This window comes from Cyclopterus lumpus, chromosome 15 (assembly GCF_009769545.1).
Source record: "Cyclopterus lumpus isolate fCycLum1 chromosome 15, fCycLum1.pri, whole genome shotgun sequence".
In the NCBI taxonomy this organism is placed as follows: Eukaryota; Metazoa; Chordata; class Actinopteri; order Perciformes; family Cyclopteridae; genus Cyclopterus; species Cyclopterus lumpus.
The window spans coordinates 9,131,355-9,155,668 of record NC_046980.1 but is presented as its reverse complement, the minus strand read 5'-3'; the positions used below and the strand labels follow the sequence as shown (position 1 = coordinate 9,155,668).

Sequence of the window (24,314 nt, the reverse complement as noted above, 5' to 3'; positions counted from 1 at the left end):
TGCTGTCACACTGAACATGGTTTGGATTTAGTTAGTCAAGCTTGGCTTTGTTTCTTTATTACTTTCTGGCTTACACACAATACTTGCTGTTGATAATAATACTTTGGTGTACAATAGCAGTAAATTGACTCAAGTAATTTTCATTTTTATCCAAATGACTATGCCAAGATATCTTACCGCCTAATGCAAACCATCTTTAGTCTTGTTATTTCTACTGCCACAGAAGTTTACGGCAAATAGGCACTTGGAAACTTTTGACTCTGTGGTGCATTTTTGCCCCGATGAAGAATGAGTCTGGTGTTTTGTCTGGCGTTGGGCGCGACTCTGTGTTTGAATAAGGAGAGTTCTGGCTTTGCTTTAGTTTCCTTGAGTCCAGGTTCTGGGTCTGGCTGCCAGGTGGGGAGGCTGGCAAGCTGCTGCCGAAGTTCCCCGTCTGGTGCCGACCCAACCAGAGAGAGAGAGAGAGAGAGAGAGAGAGAGAGAGAGAGAGAGAGAGAGAGAGAGAGAGAGAGAGAGAGAGAGAGAGAGAGAGAGAGAGAGAGAGAGAGAGAGAGAGAGAGAGAGAGAGAGAGAGAGAGAGAGAGAGAGAGAGAGAGAGAGAGAGAGAGAGAGAGAGAGAGAGAGAGAGAGAGAGAGAGAGAGAGAGAGAGAGAGAGAGAGAGAGAGAGAGAGAGAGAGAGAGAGAGAGAGAGAGAGAGAGAGAGAGAGAGAGAGAGAGAGAGAGAGAGAGAGAGAGAGAGAGAGAGATGGCGATGGCCTTCAAGTGCTGCTCTGAGGCCAGCTGCTGTATGATCCGAGGGTGATTATTATTAAGACTCAATTATGTTCTCCCTTTTGGGCTCCTTGGCCAGTTTATAACCAGCCATAACTAGCCATCGTGAGATGAAGGCTGCAGAATGTAATGTTTTTGTTTTCTTAAGACGGCGTGACGGTCCTGAACTAGTTGGAGGCGAGAGGGTGACTTCTGGTGAGGAGGGAGTCACAGTATTCAAGCCTTAAAAAAAAGGATAAATGCATGAATTACTTTTTCCAGATCAGGGTGAGAGAGAAGTGGTTTGATTTTGGAGATGGCTCTGAGTTTAAAGGAAATAGGAAAGTGTGTTGGTGGTGTAGCAGGTCAGCAGGTCAGGTTGTGAGCTCTGTTGATGACCACCTGCTCACTGTCGTCCTATTGGTCGACGACGCAGCCTTATTTCTAAATAACATTTTCCTCCAGACAGTGCAGTTCACGCTTGTTACTGATTTGGTTTAAGAAATTCAAAATGATGATGGATCCTGCTCCACCTGGACTGGCAGGAAGAAAAACAAAGCGTAGTGTAGGATGGTGATAAGAGGCCTTTACAGAGCCAACAACACCTTTCTGACAGAATATTTGTTTATTTGTGTGAATATACATTACGACTGTCCAAGCAGTTGCGGATGTATTGTGTGTCCAAGCCTGTCCTAAAATATAATAAACATACTGTCATTTAGAGTTTTTTCTCTGGCTGAGGGACTTCAGGGATTCAGTTTTTTCTGTATAAAACCAAAGAGCTCCTTCAAATCACTGGCCAGGTATCGGACTCATTAGGACTCTCATTAACAGCCTTGTTAGGTGTTAATTATCTGCGGATTAATCATGTGTTAAATGCAGTGCCACGCTCTGCCTTATTAGGCTGTAGAAAGGCTATTAGCCTCCAGGAAATAATTAATCAACAGCAGTTTGACCTACATCCTAGAAGTGACGCTGCTTATTTCTTTCCACAAGCAGCTTCTTGTTTATGACTTGGTGTAAAATATGAGCAAGTGAGTCTGTCGGCTGCTTTTCTTTCTTTTCATCTCGGAGCGTGTGTTTGTCTGTGTCGTCATGTCTGTGTCGTCAAACGTGTGTGTGTGTGTGTGTGTGTGTGTGTGTGTGTGTGTGTGTGTGTGTGTGTGTGTGTGTGTGTGTGTGTGTGTGTGTGTGTGTGTGTGTGTGTGTGTGTGTGTGTGTGTGTGTGTGTGTGTGTGTGTGTGTGTGTGTGTGTGTGTGTGTGTGTGTGTGTGTGTGTGTGTGTGTGTGTGTGTGTGTGTGACGATGATTGAAGTATTTTCTTGCTCAGCCAGTCTGCGCTGTGATAATGAACACTGCAGGAAGGTGATGAGGAGGGGCAGGGAGAGCTGTGGAGCCACAGGTGTGTTTTGCAAGCAAGCCCCCATTCTCTGGTTAACACACACACACACACACACACACACACACACACACACACACAATGCACGTGTTCATCTTATACTAGGAAGAGAAAGATGGAGGTCACTTCTTTGAACCTTTTTTTAATTTATTTGTTATGCACCGTTCTTCTTTTCTCATCATTCTTATCTTTTATGCTATTCAGGCTTTCATGAAGCACCGCTTTTATTACGGGCTCTGCACAATAATAATATTGTTAATGACTGTAATGTAATGAAATATAATATCAACAAAATCCTTTATTTCTTAAGCATTTTATTGAGTGGCCCACAAATCAGTTATAAAACACTCAACTCAAACAGAACTACACAAAGTAAACTAAACAAGAAATAAAATTGAAGCAATAATAAAATAACTCAAGTTCTCACCTCCTCGAGATGTCTGAATTTGCTTCACCTTCCTCTTTGGTTTTATAGAACTGAGAGAGACAGACAGGGAGAACACCACCAGCTATTAAAATAATGAACCCTGAATAAATGCAGGTTGTATGTCAGCTTGTCAAAGCTGTGATATTAATGATATGCTGCTCAGGTCCTTTTAAAAATTTAAATGAATCCCCTGTTTCCATTTCTCTGTGATAGGTCTAGCGCAGGTGGTTATTCCTTATGCAGTGTGTGTGTGTGTGTGTTTGCATGTGTGTAAAGGCATCAAACAGTGTAATTTACTGCCTGTTTTTTCAGCATCCTTAAGTGCTGCATATCTCAGAGAATGGGGCACCACAGAGTTGTATGTAGCCTGTTAAAGGAACAGTATGAGTACACTTTGGATAAGTTGCATCTAGAATCTTTTCTAAAATGTTTGCTCTCTATAAAAGCTTGAGGGGAACCCGCTGCCGCTTTTCTTTGACGATGTCCTGGCAACATAAACCGTCAACCCAACAACTGGCATCGGCTTTAGATTCCAACGTTTACTTTTTTTTTTTTTACACAACTGAGCCTTGAATTTTGCAAACCAGTGAAAAGCTCGCAGAGAAACACACAAATACAGAAATCTCTTGTGAAATAGCCAAAACTGTTCTGACTTTGACCGAATCGTTTGCATTCATGTCGTATCTCCTCATTCACAGTAACGAGCTGATGAAGTTTTTTTTAGGGCCTTTTTAAATTGTAGACCAGCTCCTCGAAAATACCATTTCAGAGTTCCTTCTTCCTTTAACTCGGAGCAGCAATCATTGCAGCATTTTCGATGAACTGTGCAGAACAGTCAAACAAGCCTGCTGGTGCAGAGTTGAAGCACGGTTAACTGAAACACTAGTTTAACACACTAGTTTAACACACATTTAAAATGCATCTCGTTTTTTTTGTTTTTTCCGTTCTGATCCGTGTAAAGCACACATGTCAGCATGTTGGGACGTGGAGGTCACACACGCCGTCTCCTTGCTTCCCAAAAGGAGTTAGAGAGACAGACATGGAGAGCGAGCAGGCTTGGATAGCCTCTCCAGCAGCGCAGATGTCACTAAATAAAATATTTCATAATCCTGCCCAAATCCTCTAATCACCATGACAACAGGCAGCAGGGAGCCAGAGAGTGGTGGTGTGTGGACCCCCCCTTTCTCCTTTCTCTTTTCCCTCTTTTTTTTTTTGTGGAATTTAGGTCCACGCTGACACATTTTCTCCTTCGTATTAATCTTTACATTACTTAAAGAAAACATCTCATTGGTTTTATGGGAGATTAATAGTTCAATGACACATTCTGACAGTCGACTCAATCCGTCACGATAGATGCTCCGAATTCCTCATGACTGACACGTTTCCAGCTTCCAGCTGTTTTTTGTTTGTTTGTTGGGGCAATTTTCCCCCTAAAGGGCAATCGTGTCGCAACTCAACATCCAGGTGAGGACAAAGATAGAAAGTCAGAACACTTTCTCTGAGAGCACGAACCTGGAGACGAGCACAAGTTTGAATTGCATCGTTAAATACCTGCCAACCTTTTATTTGTGTGGGAATGACTGTCTAAAGGGTGCAAACTGTACAGAAGGTGCAGAGATGCACGCACTGAAGGCCTTCCGGCTTCTTAACGGTGATAGGATAATGGAGGTGATGACCTCATGGGGTGAAAGGACCTGTTGCCTGGTAACAGTGTGGCTAACCGCGAGAGAGGGGGTTATTCAGATCATCAGCATTGTGCGTGTGTGTGTGTGTGTGTGTGTGTGTGTGTTAGATCGACCAGTGTTGCAAGGTAAGGGAGACAATGATCGTGGTTTAAAGTAGAGAACTACACCGTGTGTGTCTGTGTGCGTGTGTGTGTGTGTGCGTGTGTGCGTGTGTGTGTGTGTGTGTGTGTGCGTGTGTGCGTGTGTGTGTGCTTATGCGTGTGTGCGTGTGTGCGTGTCCAAACACAGTCACGATCTGTGTAAACACCTCCCGCCGCGGGATGCGTTTCCTACATTTTACCGCTTCTTTTGCAGCTCTCTTGACTGTGTGTGCCAGACATAAATAATTAACTCCCTCTTTTCTCTCTCTGTCGGTCTGCAGGTATTCGGCCCCAGATTATGAATGGGCCTATGCACCCGCGCCCCCTGGTGGCGCTGCTGGATGGGCGCGACTGCACGGTGGAGATGCCCATCCTCAAAGATCTGGCCACAGTGGCTTTCTGTGACGCCCAGTCCACACAGGAGATACATGAAAAGGTACACAAATAACTTCATGTCCCCTTTTCATTTGGAGTTTTTTGGGGGAAATGCAGCATACAACATCTTATAAAAACAGGATTTCATTACCTCCGTTTAGTTTTTTTTATATGTTTACATTCATTACACTATTAGCTGCAGTAATAGAATATGTTACATTGACCTTTTAACCTTTTATAAAAAATGTAACAGCCATTTAGAATCTTGTCCAAAATCTTGAGTGCCTTTTTTTTTCTTCTTCAAGGTTCCTTATTTATAAGCTAATTTTTGCAGCCTTTTCCCATGTATGTAATTAACTTTAATTAGTTCTGGTTGATTTGCTTTCAATTTTTGTTTCTCTTTTGTTGCTCAGTGTTGACATTAAGTTTAGAGTGGATATCTTTCTTATCTACCTCATTAAAATAAAAATAGAGGAGGAAAAAAAGAAGAATTAAAACAATGATGTGGAGGGGAAGTAACGAGCAACTTTGCATATTAGACAATACATTTGAATCATATCATGTTTCCTAAGATTCCTACAGTCGTATCCTTTTGTCATTTCCATCTTAATATTTTAGTTTTAATAATAGTTAGTAATAATGCACATGTATTCATTCATGATGTCACATACGTGATAAAATACTTAAAATTCAACATTTGAATGGAACTCTTTTCATAGGTTAGTTATTATGTAGCCCCTTTCAAAAACATCTCACACAAGGCTCTCTAATATACAGAACATGCATAGGATTAAATAGAACTATAATAAACAAATTAATTAAAGTGTAAATGCGATTAAAGCACAAAGACAGAATTAAAACAAAAAACACAAACATTTTAGTTTTCAGTTATTTATTATAATACTTTTGTACAGCTTTTCCCTTAGAGTTGTCTCTTTCTGCACATAGAAATCATAAACTACATATAATAATAATATTAATAATAGTTCAGCTTGTTCCACTCTCCCAGTTCAACTCTAATGGTTTCATCACTGACTCTAATCCCACTGGGTGCTGAAGTGCTGCTTTGTTAAATACGGAGGAGGAGGCTGGAAATAGAAGTGCAGTATAATTGTTCTGAGCCAGAGTGTGTGAAACATTTGTCTTATTTTACTGCATATACACTGGAGCCAGTCAGCAGCTATTTTACAATCCAAGCTGGAGGGTTTGGGTCTTTACACTCAAAAACAGAATAGGAAGGCTTCCACTTTAAGTTATATTCATTTCAGTGAAAATGCAATCTTGCACTAAATTTGCAAACGTTTTTAATCTACAATAACCTAACACCTAACCTAGCCAACCTTACAGAATTAATTTAAAGGTTAAATGGAAGAAATGCAAAAATAAATGTATTACTTATGTCCTTTTCTTGCCCCCCCCCCTAACTTGCATACACACACACACACACACACACACACACACACACACACACACACACACACACACACACACACACACACACACACACGATCTCTGTCCAGTAAGATGCTCTCGTAGTGAATACATTACACATACTGAGGACCCATCTGGGAGAATAGAAGTTGGCAGCATTCCCACTACTATAACTGCACAGCAGAGGGTACAGATGGGGCACTCTATATACACACACACACACACACACACACACACACACACACACACACACACACACACACACACACACACACACACGCACACGCATGCACACACATTTACACACTTGCCATAAACCTCACTGCAAGTTTCAGTAGGGAAGTACTGTTCACACGCAAGTATATAAACAGACTCACACACCGAAGCAAACTGCTGTCTTTTTGCATGCGCAGCCTGGAAGTGAGCAGATGCAGCGATTTAAGGAACCTGTCACTCAGAAATCCGTGTATGGTTTTACTCGTGCACTCAAAGCCAGTTGGTGATCTGCAGAAAACGGTGTGGCCCCTGTTGAGTTAACCTCAGACCACAGCTGCTGTGTAATAAATGACTCCTATTAACTGATACAGTAAGACTTTCAGAAAGATACACATGTGGAGTGTTTTTCAAGAGATTTAGACTTTGCTGTGTCAATAACCATGGTTACGGTTTAAGTGCAAAGTAAAAAGTGCACTAAAAATCTCCACCGCACGTTGAGGATGTGAAATAGAAAATGACGTGTATCTCGCTCATGCGGAGAACACGACATCAATCGAGACGAAATGTTGTGAGAGAAATGGAGCATATCAGTACTTTGTCATACATGAATGGCATTTCTTTTTGTTGCATTGTGGGCCTTTATCTGATAGGTGACAATGGAGCATCGGACAGGCAGCATTGGTAGAGAGAGAATGGGGGACGTAGTATTAAACGATGGCCCTCAGCTGGAATTGACGCAGAGACGTTGCAAATATGCAGTTTGTGCCTTGTCTGTGCTCTGAATAATCTTAAATTTAATACAACAAAAAGTCTGCATTGTTTTCCTCGCATCTGATTGGTCCACGAAGAGTTTGGAAAACTATACGTAGAGGAAGGAAAACAGGAGTTTGGTCAACGTTGTTGTGTATTAATAAAATGTATCAAATACTATATTGTATTAGTTAGTATATGTTATAGCATTTAAATCTGTTTTATATAAAAATATTTTGGTAGAAGCATGACGCCAGAGCACGCAGGCGGTTAGCTTAGCATACAGACAGAAAGCCGTGGGAAACGCACTCAAACATCTGCCTCCCAACAACTATAAAGCTCACTATTGTATAGTTGTTTTTATACATTCACGCTAACTAACTACACCTCTTAAACCACAAATGGATCTCAGTGCTTAAGTATTTCTTTAACGCTTTCGTAAACGTTCCATTACGCAGGCTGAGAATAAGTGCAATTTGCTGCCTTTGTCAAGAGCTTTATGTGCTTTGCAATGTTCATGATCCCTTGCTGTAGGTAACAACCTTGTACGACGCAATGTAAAGGTGCACATGCCGAGCTCCCACTGTGGACGAGTTATTTCACTAATTAACACGACACAAGAACACATTTTCTCACATTTTCCTCTCCATGTAAACGTGCTCTCAGCTCGTATTCCTGTTGCTTAACAGTTGGCTGTGATTCGCTCTCATTTTCCAGCATCGTCTCCAGCCGAGCCCGCTGCCGGCTCTGCTTCGCTCAAGTAATGAGATTAATGCACGAGGAGAGCTTTTAACCTTGAGTTAAGCATCCCGCTCTCACTACCAATAAAGATGCGGCATGGAAATTCATAGCTACGCTAATCTGGCTGCGTTAGGTGAATTCAGTAAGCGGGTTGGTAGATTCAAACCAGTTTTTAACGCCCGTGGCTCAATTCATCTATACTTGATGATGCTTTTCTGGGTTCCTCAGCAGCTGTCAGTCTCCTTTATGGTCCTGCCCGCTTCCACGGCAACCTCGTTTGCGTAGAGTGTGAATGAATGGGTTGTGACAAGAACCCAGCGTTGGCAATCATGTCATTATAAACACACAGACAACCGCTCATATTTTAGTGCACGCGTAAACAATCAATTTGCATTTAGATGAAGAAAAGCAGACGTGGACGTAGGACCGGGGAAACGGGAGGCAGTGAGAGCTCTCTTATTCAAGTGTTTTTCATTCGTAATGTGGTAGGGGGGAAACCAATGAATGGCAGATTTCCCATTTGCTTCCATCTTTAATGCCTCTAATGATTGTTGAGGGGATACTGATGTAAATAGACAGCGGTGATAATGCCCCCCACCCCCCCTCCTCCTCTCTAATGTCCCCCAGGTGCTGAACGAGGCGGTAGGGGCCATGATGTACCACACCATCACCCTGACCAGAGAGGACTTGGAGAAGTTCAAGGCGCTGCGCATCGTCATCCGCATCGGCAGCGGCTACGACAACATCGACATCAAGGCTGCCGGGGAGCTCGGTGAGTGCTGAGATAGATAGATATGAAAAGTGACGTAGACGGTAATCATATGCCGAGAATAATGAACACGGTTAGGTCCTATCTGCCCATATGGCTCATCATTCGCTGCCGCATGAGAAAAAAAACTCAAGAAAAAATCAACAAAAAGAATGCATTATGGATAAGGATAGTGCACTATTGGATGGGGGCCAAACCAAACTCTGCTCCCTGTATTGACTTAACATAAATAACACATGTAACTGGAATTATTACATACTGTTAACAGAATATGTAATGCTGATTGCATATGCAGAGCAGATGCTCCAACTGATATTAAAAAAAACTCTCCCAGATATTCCCATTTGGCCCCTTCGGCATATGTTTGGTATGAGAGCAGGATTTAGTGTGATATCCTAATTATTGTCGATTGTGGTAATACATCTGAGTGTGCTGACATGGATTCTTTGAGAAATGCACTTTTCATGGGCATAATTAGCAGTTATAATTATGCTCTTATTCTTCACAGTTCTGTTTTATACACCGTGCATTTTTATTTTCTAGAGGGTCGTAAAGAAAAGAAACTTCCTATCCAATTATTTTGTGAATTATAAACTACAGATGAATCTCTCTCAAAACAGCTCCAGCAATTTCAACCAACTATTACAACTATAAAATCCGCGAAGCAATTATGTTGCCAGTCATTTGAAAGATCTATGTCGTTGTCTCTTTTCCAGGCATCGCGGTGTGTAATATTCCGTCAGCGGCTGTAGAGGAGACGGCCGACTCGACACTCTGTCACATCCTCAACCTGTATCGGCGAAACACCTGGTTGTACCAGGCTCTCCGGGAGGGCACGCGGGTCCAGAGCGTGGAGCAGATTCGGGAGGTGGCGTCGGGGGCCGCCAGGATCCGAGGAGAGACGCTCGGCCTCATCGGATTCGGTGAGCTCCTGCTTTCCTTTCTTTATTCTTTCTTTAAGTTGACAGCAGCCGTACGCAGCCGGGAGCTGTATGACTTCTATTATGGCTTGAAATCAAAACATATCTTATTTTACCAGCCTTTTCCACTTTGTGAGACGAACTGTTCTTCAATGGAGCTTCAAGGCAGCGCTTCGATTCCTGGTGGTATAATAATAATAATCATATAAGTGCTAATTATCCCTTTATTGTGTTTTTCCAGGTTGTCAGTTTGGTTAACCCAGTTTACTTAATTTTTTTAGGGCTGCAAAATACTATTTTAATTTTTGGCTGAGCTACAAACCTGCTGGCAGTTCTGCCCAGCTGGACATAAGCCTGGTGGTACTTTGAGCTTATCGCTAACATTATAGTGCCAACAAGCACTATACAAATTATGTTTAGCAGGTAAAGGCGGATGTTTATCATATAAAACCAAGTTATTGTTTGCTCACGAGAATTAAACTAGTTCAAAGTCACATTTGAAGACGACGATGCATTTTTTTAAATACGCGAATGTTTCATTTTTGCAAACAATCACACATTTATTTTTTTTGGTGTCAAATAACTAATACATTTATCAATTTATCCTTTCAGCGTCAGCACTGTTACACACATACATGTTTTAAACAAAAATTAAATCGATTATTTATGTGTGCACTTGAGTGGTTATTGGAACTTCAGCTTCTAAAATGTGAATCGTCTCTGAGTGCGTGCCTTCTTCTCCCCTCATGCTCCCATCAGGGCGCTCGGGCCAGGCGGTGGCGATGCGGGCCAAGGCGTTCGGCTTTAACGTGATCTTCTACGACCCCTACCTCCAGGACGGCTTGGAGCGCTCTCTGGGCGTCCAGCGCGTCTACACCCTGCAGGACCTGCTCTACCAGAGCGACTGCGTCTCCCTGCACTGCAACCTGAACGAACACAACCACCACCTCATCAACGACTTCACCATCAAACAGGTTGGGGTGGGGGTCCTCACATTAGCCAAGATCTGAGAAGCTGACAGAACCTGAGACTTATAAAAAAAACTGATGAACCTTGATTGGCGGAAGCTCTTCCTCGTTATCCTCCAGAGCGAGCTGCACGCGCTCTTCAATGGGACAATCGTTCCTGGAGATCGGTAGCCTGGGCAGAATGGCGTCTTGACTCGGCCACTAGCATTCCATGGCTGCTAGTGCTCCTTTGTTGGCAACTCCCAATTATAAGCTGTTTAAACCACCTTTTAATGAGTGGTAAGATACTCATGCAAAGGAACACAGGTGTTTGGAGAATCTCTATGGGGGATGGGGGGTCGGTGCATCCTTCTGTGTTACTGTCTGTAATGTGGTGGGAAGATTCACCGTCATCAATTTGTTGTCGATGTAATCTTAACAGACCATGATATGTTTATGCAGCACAGCACACCTATTTGTGAGTTGGCAACAAAGCCATCAGCAGGCATGCAAGTTAACCAGCCTTCTTGATTCAGCGTGCACTTTCAGGCCCCAATTGGGGAGCAGTGCACTAATATGATAAATGAAAGAAACCCTTTTTCTCGTCTCCTGATTAATGCTGCAATGCGGGCATATATTTAACTGCTGGCTGTGTTCAATTCAGTGGTTTAATAACTATTTGAAGCATTTACAGCGGCTTTAACTGACAGCTGCATCCAAATAGAGTTTGTTTTTGAGTTAAGAGAACCAAGTTAAAGACAACGTATGTTCATCAGCATCATCACTTTCTAGTTTCTTGTATACCGCAAGAGCTTCTGTGCAGATAAAGGGATTAGTGTCATTTAAATGCCCCCTTTCTTTGAAAAGCTGTTTGTTAACCTTGTCGTTCTTTATTCGAAACAGCATTTTCAAATGTATCCCCCCCCTCCCCCCATGTTGGGTTTTTAGAAAAGGTCCTCCCACGCAGCGTTCAGCCGATGGCAACACCTCTGGGGCTGCAATCTCAAAGCCACGCACGCTGATTGCTGAATTTATTATTGAGAGAATAAAATGTTTCTCCGTGTCTGCAGATGCGTCAAGGAGCTTTCCTGGTCAACTCGGCACGGGGAGGTCTGGTGGATGAGAAAGCTTTGGCTCAGGCCCTGAAGGAGGGCAGGATACGGGGAGCTGCCCTGGACGTCCACGAGTCGGAGCCTTTCAGGTGTTTATCCTCACACCTTTTTATTCAAACAGCGTTTGTTCATTGATTAGAAAATGGCGAGTAAAAGGAGTTGTTCCTCTCTTAATTACGTTGTTTCTCTTTTCCGTCATTCATCTGCCGTCGGACAGTTTTTCTCAAGGTCCACTGAAAGACGCCCCCAACTTGATCTGCACGCCCCACACCGCCTGGTACAGCGAGCAGGCGTCACTGGAGATGAGAGAGGCCGCCGCCACAGAAATCCGCAGAGCCATCACTGGTATGGAGACGTCACCGACAGCATTCCCCACACTCGTAAGTTTGTGTTTTCTCTGCTCACCGCCGTTCACTCTCGCCCCGACACCAGGCCGCATTCCTGACAGCCTCCGAAACTGCATCAACAAGGAGTTCTTTGTGACCTCTGCCCCGTGGGGAATGATGGAGCAGCAGCAGCAGCAGCAGCAGCAGCAGCAGCAGCAGCAGCAGCAGCAGCCTCAAGTTCACCCCGAGATGAATGGCGCCGCCTACAGGTAGGAGGGGGATGTATGCGAATGAACCCAGCAGGCAGAGATCACAGGATCTCGTCAACACCTGCAGTAAATGAGTGGGGGAGGGGTTAGTCTACATGTTCACGTGATGTATGTTTGCCACAATTCTGACTTTCTTATTCCTGAATATTAGGCTGGGGCCTCGTTTTTTTTGTGGCGCCGTTATGCATTAGAAGTTGGCCCAAATGAATTAATCCCTTGTTGAGTTTGGGCTCTTCGTTTCTCAGTCTCTATATTGTCTCAACCAGAATGAACTGCTTCTCTCACACAGCCGAATGAACCAAACCATGGTACAGGCCATAGCAACGGGGGGAATGCAGGACAAATTATATACCTAAATCTCAACCAGGTAAATGAATACGACCACTGCTGGCCCACAGGCCAGAGCAAATGAATAACATCATTAATAAACAACAACAAATCCCATGGAAATCTGTAGCCCTTTTTCTGCTTCACACTCACATGCCCTGTAACTGTACCCACTCTACCCAGCATCTCATTAATTCCCCCCACCCCCACCCCACCCCACCCCCCCTCACCACCACCACCACCCTGAAACAGAAACACAGCTCCCCGACTCACTCTGATGTTTTAAAGAGGTGTTCATACATTTACAGCTACATCTGGAGTAAGATAAGTCAGAAGTGTTATCAAAAGAGTGCAGTTTAACTTTTATGTGAAAGTCGAGCAAGAGGAAAAAGATTTATGTCGTTGAGGGGAAGAAAAAAAAAAAGGGATTGAAAATGTTAAAGTTTTGTAAAACCCTCGGCAACAAACCTGTGATATCAGTCGTTTTATTTGCTATACGAGTCCCCATTTTCCTTTCAGCTCTCTGTAATAAAGGATGTGTTCACCCAAATTATGAAAAAAAAACTAATTTACTGGGAACTGGGAATACTTCTGGGAAGAGATGTCGCTGATTAATCTGTTTTCATGTATTTTCTCAGCACAAAAACTATTTTTATTTTTTCTTCGTCAGACAGTAGCCAAATATACCAAAAAAAATGCTAAATCTGTTTGCAGAGATTACCATGAAACAAACACATGTATAATGTACTTCTATTGTAATGAGCGGCAGGAATTAAACCTGAGCAGATACAATATGGTAGAAAGTAGCAATTAGTAGTAAGTAGTAATTTGGGTGAATGTCCCTTTTAAATCCTCCCCAACACCAGATCAGGACCTCTAACATTCTCATGGTTTTTCCTATTTCATGTTTTGATTCTGTATTTTTCAATTGTCCGTTACTGTAAAATCCAACTTTCTGTAGCGATCCGGAGCAACACATGTGAGCTCAGCTGCGTGGTGGGTACAACAGTGTAGGTGACGAATCCGCCACTGAGCAGCAGCAGCAGACGTTTTCCAGGATTTGTATTTGCCATTTTTTTTTGGAAATTGGAAATGGCACCTTTCAATTCGACAGCTTTCCTTTTGCTCTTCATCGCGCCCGTTGATCGTCTCCCTTTCCTTCTCCAGGTTCCCTCCTGGTGTGGTGGGCGTCGCCCCCGGCGGGATTTCCGGACCTATGGAGGGGTTGGTGCCCGGGGGAGTGCCCATCGCCCACACCCTGCCCCCCGGTATCCATCCGTCACAGGCCACCTCCCCCAACCAACCCTCCAAACACGGTGACCACATGAGAGAGCACATGACTGAGCCGTAGGCCTGCTGATGTAACAGAGCAGGCGGCTGAAACCCACGTAAACACACACACAGAACAACAGCATTTCAACCATCCAAATGTACGCTCGACTTCAGCCATCTGAACCGACCAGCCGGGCAGCGTTTCACACGTTTCCTTTTTTTTGTATGAAACCTCTACGCCCCCCCCCACACTCCCCCCCACCCCCCAGTGAGGACAGTGGATGTTATGACACACATGAGCTGCCACACTGAAGATGAGACTGACCATCGAACTGATGCGCCGAAGATCTGAAACCTTTTTTCCTCCCGCATATCTTTTTTTTGTTCTACGTTGATTCCAGTGATTCTGTTTTTAATCTTTATTTTGGAGTATATCTTAATGGGAGATTCCTCCTGACTTCTGGTGACATGTTGACATTTCCACGTGCAGGACGGAAATCTTGACCCACGCTCCTCGGTTGAAAGGAAGAGCTTGAAGGGACAGTGACTTCATAAACAATCCGTCGAGCCGCTGTTTCCCCCCCATCTCCCGCGTTGATTACGCCCAAACATGTGTTACTATTTTTTACTTTCCTCTGTTTCTCCTATATTCTGTGTTTCTGTTGCAAGTGAATATGTGTTGCTCTTTTCTTCAGTGGGTGAAAATGAATGGATTTAAAGTTATACAGATGTTTAGCAGATAAACAAACATCAGCTGATGAACAAACAAACAGCAGCGTCTGCCCCGTCTCCTTCAGAAAACCTGGACTCCATCATTTCTCATTTCTACTCGTCGTGGTTGGTGGCCCCTGAATGTAGAGACGAGATGCAGAGCAGTAGATCCGCTTTCCACTTCCAGGAAGGGTATTTCGGCTTGTGAGGTCAAATAAATTACACTTTTAAACCAAAAAAAAGACACTGGGTTAGATACAATAAAGTGTGTCGCATCAATTAAATATTGCTGTTGTAATTTTTCCAACTCCGCTGAACTGAGGTGCCTCCTGTATTTGGTTATTGTCATGAACCGTGTCCCGACATGTTACCTATTACACAGCACATCGCAGCCACCGGCTCGCGAGTTAGGAAAAAGAAAAAAACAGTAAATCTTCTTAGTGACTCAGGAAAAAAATGATTAGCCTTCAAATACGTCCAAATCTAAACCGAAAGAGGAAAAACTGGATTATTGCTTTTCGCGTCCCCACGTCTGTCTCCATTGTGATATTCTTTTATATATCAAATGTAGTTTTTTTTTTTTTTTTTTTTTGGGATGTTCAAGGTTTTCAGTCCTGTCCGATTTGTATTGCCTTGGTAAATGTTCTTATAATCATAGTCTTATGTGAACGACCCCACCCTCTCCTCTTTATCATTTTCTTCCGCTTTGTTTTCCTGCTCTAATTAAAACCAGCTGTGGCTCTGAGAGGCATCGGGCCCTCTGAGAGCCACAGCTTCCTCCCTTTAGCCCAATGAAGTTAGCAGGAGACAGCTGCTAGCAGATTGTTGGTTTTTAGTGTGAGTGTTTGTATTCGTTTCTTGTACAAGGTGAACATATAGCATACAGTGCAGCTGGAAACAATAAATAAAACTTACTGTTCTGATTGATGATTGGCTCTGTGGAACATTTGTGGGATGTTTTTTTTTGTTTTGTTTTTTACAGTTATTTAAAAGATACTTAGAAATCCTCCACAAAAGGGTTTTTCAAAGTCTGACGCTGTCAATGTCAGTTATGTCAAAAAAAAAATATTTATTGTGCAACAGACATAAAAAGAAGTTCATAATAATGGATTTTGTCACTCCTATTATTCTTTCTTACTTCTATTTGGTAGATAATCATGCTCTAACCATAATTCTTGTCAACAGAAAGTGTTATTTCTTAATTTTGCATTCCGTAAGTCATGCTGAGTTACTTGAGCAAGTTTTTTTCTTTTTTTGCCTATAATTGTTAACAGTTTGGCAAATTGGCATCATTAAAAGTACGATGATTAGCTATTAGCAGTTCCTGTTTGCAATGTACCCATTAATATACAGACAACCATCACTGGATAACTTTGATACTGTAGAATCAAATAAACGTGCCGATTCTGAAATTCTGGAATAAAAAGATGAGTTTTTTTTTTTACTATTCTAAGCAGATTTATGAACAGTTGTGGATGTACATTGGAGATCATATCTTTGGAAAGTGTAAGTCATACCGAGTCTTAAAATGTGTCTTATCATATTTGTGTGTGCAGATTTAACAAAGAGGAGAAGTACATTTGTTAAAAACTACAAAAAACAACTTAGAACGCCTCGCTTATGAAAATCCCTGCTCTGAACTGCTCGTTATTGCCATAGCAATTACAGCCTGGTTGCACTGCCCCCAAGTGGAGAGATAACACCGTGTTGAGCACTTAAGCTGCCATTATAATGAATACGTACATAATTGGCAATAAACAGAAATAAAAAGAATGAAGTGTTGAAATAAATGCCTAAATTACATTAATGAGGTTAATTCAAAAACGAATAAATCAGAACCGATGACTGCGCCGTATCAAAGCTTGAGTTGGGTTCAAAATTACAATTTTGCTGATGTTTTTATTATATATTTGACTGATTCTTATGGAATACTATACAATGATATTTTTCTTGACATATGACTTTTGAGACATGTAACATTACTTTTTACTCTTCGACATACAATTACTTATTTGACATTTTAATGACATACTATAGTTTGACTTATAACTTATACAAATATAGATTAGTTAGTCAGAAAACTAGTTATAAGAACACAGCTTACTTGGACATTCAAAAAGGGTTTCCTTTATTATTTTTTTCCTTATTTTGCCTGTTCATTGCGTTACACTCTGTATAGTAAAGTCAGGCCTAAATCCACAAACCATCATAGTCACAACTGCAACTATTGCATAAATACAAAGCAACATACAAGTGATGCTCAAAACGTGTATGACTTGAATAAAACACAAAAGAAGTTACAGAATGCAATGGCAAGAAAAAAAACTAAAAGCGCTAAACATTCACAGCAAAAAAAACAAAAAAGTAACAACTCGTGGTTTTTTTTTTCTTTCCTGTCAACTTTGGTTTCATATGTTGCAGTCTCACAACGACTGTAATCCAAAAACGTAAAGATGGGTTCACATAATGACAACAAACGGGGGTTTAAGAGGAGGTGATCTGACATGTACCATGAGGGTGACCTTGACAACAAACGCTATGGAGGAGACAAACAAAAAAAAAAGGGACAAAGAGGAAATGGGAAACAACAATGAGACAAGTGTGACTTTGGGCTTCATGTCCCCAAAGAAAAGCACCATATATTAGGCATCCAGATGAGGTACTAAATCACACACACACACAAAACAATGCAAGTACACTTTTCATTGATGCTCATGATTGGTTCTTTCTTCACAGCAACAGTGTTTCTGTGCAACGAGTCTTCATCAAGTTTGAGCGAATAATTAACAAAACCACAAAAAGAAAAAAAAAAAAAAACATATACAGAAGATAGCTCTTATAGGTTTCCAAATAATAAATATGTTGAGTAAGTTCAGAGAAGAAAAAACACACGCACACAACTTCTCAGTTCAGTCTGAAAAAAGGTAAACCAAAAGATCCGACATGAATGTTTGTGTGCTAAAACGTAATGAGTGTAGATTTGACTTGTGAAGGGAAAATCTCCCTTTTTCAAGAGCTTCATATATGACCTTAATTCAAGCAATGATACTGTATTTATATAGAAATGTTTTAATAAATGTGCAATGCTTAGTAATAAGGATTTAAGTCATTTAGTATTACACAATCTCTGGTTTTCTAAAGATAATGATATTTATTGGCTTCGTTCCAGCCCATTCAAAAACTAAATGCTAAACAAGCCAACTCTTAAAACATCAAAAAGATCAATTTGGAAGTGTGCTTTTGTCAGTGCCCACACTGAACGGATATAAAGTGTTGATTTTAATCAATGCTGGTATATTTCCTTATACTCTTTTTTTTTCTTCTTCAAAACAACCACATGCATTTACATATATAGATAAAGAATCCTTTTTTTCCTTTACATTTGAAAAATCAAAACAAATCAAAAAGGTCATTTGCATTTGTAAACCTTTATTCTCTCCCCCAAATCTGTGTTTGGCAGCAGTTGAGTTGTTGTCAGTTCCGGGGTTAGAAGTGTAGTCCGAGTGTCCGCGTGTGCTAGCAGTGTAGCAGTGTCTCCTGTTCGAGGTGGTTATGTGGGGGCTCGTGGTTCCCCGTCTTCTCCTGAAGGCTTTCACAGTTTGTCCGTGAAAGGAAGAAAAAATCGAAAGAAAAAAAATCAAGAGAAACTCCCCTGCTCCCCGCGCTTCAGTTTTGTCACTCGTCATCGTCGTCCTCCTCCTCTTCGCCGTCGGACAAAGAGGCACAGGGGCGGATCTGCCGGTAGCCGTCCAGCCACTTCTCCACCATCTGGGTAACGAGCGGGTGGTTGCGGCGGCGGGAGCTTTTCTGAAGAGCCACCAGAACCCCGCCCTCCGTCACACAGCAGTCCAGCCACTCTCGCAGCAGCTTCTCCTGTTGCTCTTCATTACCCATCTGGAGGACGAGGGGAAACCAATAAGGCCATCAGAGGGCGCAATACCACTCGTCTAAATTGAGGATATGACGTCGTCCTGCTGAACAGCGTCTCTTAAACTAGCACTGACACAGAGCTGCTGGTAAACCAACGAAAACACATGGACCACAAGACAAATTCTAAAAGGACAAACAAGAATTGTGTAGACACAGTGGGTGGGGTGGGGTCAGAGTCCTTACTTCCTGCGCTGAGAGGAAGTGAATGTGAAGCAGCTTCCTCTCACTGTCGACCAACGGCAGGAACGTGACGGTCACATCGTCGTCTGTGTTGAGGTTGGCGCCCGCGCCGCGATTATCGAAGCCATCGTTCTCCATGGCAACCAGTGCTGAAAAGTGGCCCCGCGTGTAGCCCAGAGCGATGGGGCTTTTCCAGCAGAAACTCTGCTCCCACAAAAGGGGCAAGTACACACCTGGAGGGACAAGGAGAGAGTTTGTTCTATTAATGTATGATGTCTTTATGAAAATCACAATCGACACCACGCTTCCGTGGGTCCTGAACAATACTACGTCCGCCAATTGGGAAGTTAATTGGATTTTTCGAGGCTTTGTTCGAGGGTAAAAGGTGTCAATGCCGTTACTGCCTTTGGGGACCAAGCTAAATATACTTCAATTAAATATTAAGTATTTAGTATTTATTCCTATTGTAGGTCAATCTTGAATCGGCAAAGTAACTAGTAATCATTGTTGTCAAATAAGTGAATTCAAAAAAGTGTTTTTTCCTTTCTCTCTAAAATCAAAGTTTAAAGAAGAAGAAAATGGAAATACTCAAGTAAAGTAGAGTGAAAGTAAGTATCCGACTTAAGTAGAAAACATCTGCTCATGTTTAATAATTGAGAAGCCCGTTCTCCTCTTCCAGTAACCACTTGGTTTTTACTGGGTTCACTTGGTCACCATTGTAACAGAGCCGTCCTCCCTTCTCTGTAGGCAACCATACGCACGCCTCCCTCCGTGTGCTTTACATTGGCTCCCGGCAACCGTAAATCACGGCTCCATCAGGGCCGGCTTTACAACAAGCGGTCGGCCATTACGGAGCGCTTTCATCATCCCGTGTGCCGCATCACTCAGCAGACGAACCGAAAGCAGGCTGTTTTACTGCGGGCCATAAACATAGAGCCGGGCTGTTTCTGATGGATGGTGTGTGTGTGTGTGTGTGTGTGTGTGTGTGTGTGTGTGTGTGTGTGTGTGTGTGTGTGAGAAGTACACATTGGAGGTACTTGTATTATAGTCCTCTCCGTTTGTCTGACAGTTTAAAGTTCGAGATTACAATTTCTTTTTATACATTTCCTGACCAGTGAAAACAATGTGCCTCTAAATTTGGTGATTTTGTGTGTTCCTTAAAAGGTTTGAGAAATATTCCTACTATTAACTATTTTTTTTTAAAACGCCTTGGATCAGCTCGAAAATGCAAGGTCACATCGTTGAAAAGAGGGCTGTTTTTCGGAGCTCATGAAAAGTTGACTTGAGAGATATATGGTTCTCACAGAAGAGTGACTACAAACATGACGATCTCATAGAATATGATATATTGCTGTAGCTTAAACCCACCATAATATAAAGTAGTTAAAATTAGCACAACCATAAACATCTACAGCAGTTAAATGCAACATTCATAATAATGCAGCAACAATGTATAATAGTAACACAATGTCAGGAATATATCTTTCTGCGTAATAAATAATTAGTTAGAATGTCATACTAACATAAATGTTGCTGATGATACTTACACACTATTACTTGAGTTACGTTTTGAATGCAGGAAGTTTTTTCAACTTTGACTTGTTAAGGATCTGTAATTCCTCGACTGCTGCGCCGATGACAAGCGGGTGTGTTTTGTTGTGTTTATGTTATTTCTAGTCACACAGTACTAAAATACCCCTTAAATTAAAGAAACTAGCCTGATACATGTTGTAAATAGCAATTACTGACAGTCCAGAGGGGCAGTTACGTCAGCCATGTAGGAGATGCAGACGCACGGAGGCTGGAAGTCTCGTCCATAATGACATTTAACCAAAACAACTTTAGTCCAAACAGTGGAGTGACTCCTCACCTTGAAAACGGGTGTACCCAAGCGTTTCGCCACGGAAACTTTTGTAATACTTCACTCCATAGACGATAATAGGCCTACGAAGAATGTGTGCAAGAACGAAAATGTGGGTCTGCTCCAAGCTGGATCCTGGCTGTAGAGGAAAATGCAACACAAAAAAGGGGAGAAAATGGTTAGAAAGCTGGGGGCGCCGTGAAACTTCAAAAGCAAGGATCTTTAGATATACATTGCATACATGTACATTCCAGACGGGATGCACTTTCAGGAGGGCAGTTCAGCAGTAAAGCATCTTGCATAATTCATACATCATTAGCAAGTCACATTGTAAGCACATCAAACACCTGTCCATCATGTCACTGTGTGCGTTTGCTTTCATGTGCATGTACCTGACTAGCGAGGGAGAGGATGAAAGCCCAGTCTTCCTGCCACTGCTCCTCCCGAAGGGAAAAGTGCAGGCCGAAGCTCTGCGAATACCACGACTCCCACTCCTTCCAGCGGGTGTAAAACCTGCAGACCACACACACACACACACACACACACACACACACACACAAACACACAAACACACACAAACACACACACAAATACTGTTTGACCATAATTGACCTCTCTGTGCTGAAAGGCGTGTGACTGACATTCATCTCTGTTGTAGTTGAGGTTGGCTGGCGATTATTCATTACATCTAAATAGTCATTTCCTCACTTCTTAGAAATAGACACGAGTCACACCGAGTTTGTGTTCAAGTAGAATCACTATCGGCTCTAAACTGTTCCAGTGGTCCAAACTTTATTTATGTCCACTAAAATGTGTGCGACTGGTCTGAATCCCAAATCAAAGCCTCTCCTTTCTAGATCAAAGTGTCAGATCTCTGCACGAGACGGCAATCCAGACTTGATTGTTGTGTATATATCCCAACCTCTGAACCACATGTCCCAATTTCAAACATAGTCATGCAAGGGAAAAAACAAAACGTAACTTGAGACCGTAAATATAAGTATTCAGCTGTTTGAGGTCCTGGAGCGAGACACCAAAACTCAGCCTGCTCCCTTTTTTGTAAACATTACAGTGGAAAACCGTCAAACAATGCAGTACTTTCACTTTATTTGACCGAATCAAAAGGTTTCAGTTAATTAAAAACATTCTCCTGAAAAGCAGCATGCCGGCACCAACTCACCTGACGTCAGTACCACTCTACTGTTGGTGCGTTATGGCCATTCAGTCTGATAAATGCAAGAGGCTACATGCAAAGCAGCATGCCGTAATGTTCCCTGGTTGTCTTTTTTTTTAAGGACAACAACCGATCTGCACTCCTAGACTCACCAGTGAGAGCAGTCGTGCAGGCTGTCGTGGAGGGTCTTGCGCAGCACCGAGTCCTTGTCATAGATGCCCCACGTAGCCTGCAGCACGGAGTCGAGCAGACAGTCGCCGGCCGTGCGGTTCCACAAGGCGTACAACCGGCTGTCCAACCGGGTCCCGAGCTCCAGGGACCAGTTGATGATGGGAGACTCCTCTTCGAGTTCTGAACACGGGGGGGGAAGAGAAGAGAAGTTGAGTGCTGGATCTCTTTGTAAAACCTCAGTGGGACCGACTATTTTCCCTTAAAAAGGGAACACATTGTAGTGAGAAGTGTGTGACGGTTGTATTGAGGCCAGAGTGTTTTACATAGAGATGTTTACACAGTTCTGCATGAACAGCACAAAACCGGATGACAGCGAGAAGTCAGATAAAAGGCGGGCAGGAGCCGATGTACAAATACCTCTTATGGTATTTGCTCATATTTATGACAGAACCATGATACAAGTGAAAGAATAAACCCTTTTTTGGCAGGATTATATATTTCCATTAACAAATGACATGACGAGTTTGAAACCAGCAGACAGTAAAAGCATTAGCCGTAATGCACCATAACACTCTACGACTGGAGGGAGAGTGATCAGTTCACAGGAAGACTTCCATCAATAAGTCAAATTAAAAACAATGACTTTGAAGCACTTGACTGCCTGGTTTTTTTATGTGGCTCTTTTGGGAGTATGTGTGCGTTTGTATTGTGTTTAGGGACCACACATGCTGGGTCTATAAACAGGTGGGAAACACCAGCCGTGTCCCTTTCATTATTTTATCCTGTCTGCCGTTACTAAGCAACCAGGAAAGAATAGATATCTGCCAGCTGTAATGTGTTGTTCCTTGACATGCGCTGCAGCGTTCCAAAAGTTAAAACTATTTTTTCATCTTTGTCATGTGGTCGTGCCCTGAAGAATAGGTGCTGGGGAACACTTTGCGCACCACGACAGGGTTTTGAGGGTTAGTGACTTTTAAGAGAAGCTCCAAACAGAGGAGTAAGACTTTCAGGGTATGCTTAGAACGTATATATCGAAGCCATTGAGAGCGAGGAGAGGGGCTTATTTAGTCAGACAGAACTTCTTCCAATAAACCGCAAAGACGGTAACGTTCAGAGATGTGTATGAGGACGAGGCTGAGAGCAAAGTCATTGTGATGCAGCAAGAAGATAACATGCAAGAAATCGATTCATTGGTTCAAAAACCAAATGATGTCAGAGCCCAGCAGATCTCGGAGAGGGACAAGGTCCTCCAACAAGAAACATGTGACTTGAAAAAGAAGCTTCAGCTCGTCCGGCTTGAACCTAAACTCTGAGCTCACAGGAGAGTCATGAGGTCTTGGGCAATAGGGTGAAGGAGCTTAAAATGCGTTATGGGCATATGGCTGAAGAGTACATGGCAGAGAAGAGAGAAAAAGAGGCTCCGCAAAATACAATTCAGCTCAACATCAAGCTCCAAAACGACAGGTTGTAAATGCAGCATCAGCTGAAAGCCTCCGAGAGGAAGAAAATCCTTCGCCAAGAAATAAATGATGACCTTCTAGAGACACTGAAACAAGAGTGATTAAGGACAGTAAGCTCAGCGTCGGGGAAAGGAGAAGAGGGTTCTACCTTGAAGAGCTAGAAGAAAAAGCCTTGACATTTCACGATATCTTTGAGAAATTAAAAAACAGGTCATTAAAGAAGAGCAGTTAAAAAAGATTCTGAGGGTCCCTGAGAAAGAGAAAATGCGTTCCACTTGAGCTGGAGAAGCTGCAACAAAAGATCTCATGCGATGAGAAAGGAGCTCGTCAGGTTTAGTTCAGACAATGAGGACGACCTTGATGAGGAAGATTCTGGGAAGCAAAAAAGGCTGAAGAAGCATAAATGGTGGAAGAAAGTTGCTTTTTAAAAATAAGCCATTGCAATTAAACAGGACACACAAATAAGCAAGAAACTGTATGTGTGTGTGTGTGTGTGTACAATATTTCAATTATAAATATGAATTAGGCAGAAGTAATTGGTACACACGATAAAGACCGGCCGCCTGGCAGAGCGACAAGCAGGCAGGTCAAACGCTGCGTTGGCTAGAGGGAAAATACAAGTAATACAACACTGCCAGTATTGGGCAGCCTTCCCATTATAGTACACAGTTTGTGTACTCCCTCTGTTTTCCAAGCCAGTCCGTCCCCCTCTCTCTCAAAGTGGATCCATATGTTAACACAGCATGGGACCGCGGTTAGTACAACACTAAATCATGAAGTTGACGGAGGAAATAGTTCACCTTTTTGTACGTCTCGGTCCAGCACCTCATCAAACAGTTTCTCCTGGACAGCTGGGGGCAGGTCCTCAATGTCTGACACGAGAGAACAAAACAAAGATAACCCAATGATACAAATCAAAAGAGGACATTATTAGAGGGGACACAGGTGCAGGGAAAGTTAAAAGGACAGT

General features: G+C 42.5%; 2 protein-coding genes across 10 annotated transcripts in view; one reads left to right on the top strand and one right to left on the bottom strand.

Moving 5' to 3' along the window:
• The window catches only part of ctbp2a (C-terminal binding protein 2a), a 58,619-nt gene extending 42,639 nt beyond the window's left edge, over positions 1-15,980 (top strand). The window contains exons 3-11 of one of the 3 annotated variants that reach the window (XM_034552336.1): positions 4,684-4,838; positions 8,543-8,687; positions 9,401-9,607; positions 10,364-10,578; positions 11,622-11,752; positions 11,881-12,008; positions 12,096-12,258; positions 12,548-12,625; positions 13,753-15,980. In XM_034552336.1, the coding sequence (XP_034408227.1) occupies positions 4,684-4,838; positions 8,543-8,687; positions 9,401-9,607; positions 10,364-10,578; positions 11,622-11,752; positions 11,881-12,008; positions 12,096-12,258; positions 12,548-12,614 (1,211 nt within the window). In that variant the 3' untranslated portion in view covers positions 12,615-12,625; positions 13,753-15,980. The remainder of the gene's footprint in view (positions 1-4,683; positions 4,839-8,542; positions 8,688-9,400; positions 9,608-10,363; positions 10,579-11,621; positions 11,753-11,880; positions 12,009-12,095; positions 12,259-12,547; positions 12,626-13,752) is intronic. The other 2 variants (XM_034552334.1, XM_034552335.1) reach the window with 2 other exon arrangements.
• A 692-nt stretch (positions 15,981-16,672) lies between these two features.
• zranb1b (zinc finger, RAN-binding domain containing 1b) overlaps positions 16,673-24,314 on the bottom strand; it is a 20,434-nt gene continuing 12,792 nt past the window's right edge. For all 7 annotated transcript variants that reach the window (XM_034552411.1, XM_034552409.1, XM_034552415.1 and 4 more), the window contains exons 5-10: positions 24,145-24,216; positions 21,866-22,064; positions 20,932-21,052; positions 20,549-20,678; positions 18,682-18,911; positions 16,673-18,462 (exon numbers count right to left, since the gene is read on the bottom strand). In XM_034552411.1, the coding sequence (XP_034408302.1) occupies positions 18,244-18,462; positions 18,682-18,911; positions 20,549-20,678; positions 20,932-21,052; positions 21,866-22,064; positions 24,145-24,216 (971 nt within the window). In that variant the 3' untranslated portion in view covers positions 16,673-18,243. The remainder of the gene's footprint in view (positions 18,463-18,681; positions 18,912-20,548; positions 20,679-20,931; positions 21,053-21,865; positions 22,065-24,144; positions 24,217-24,314) is intronic.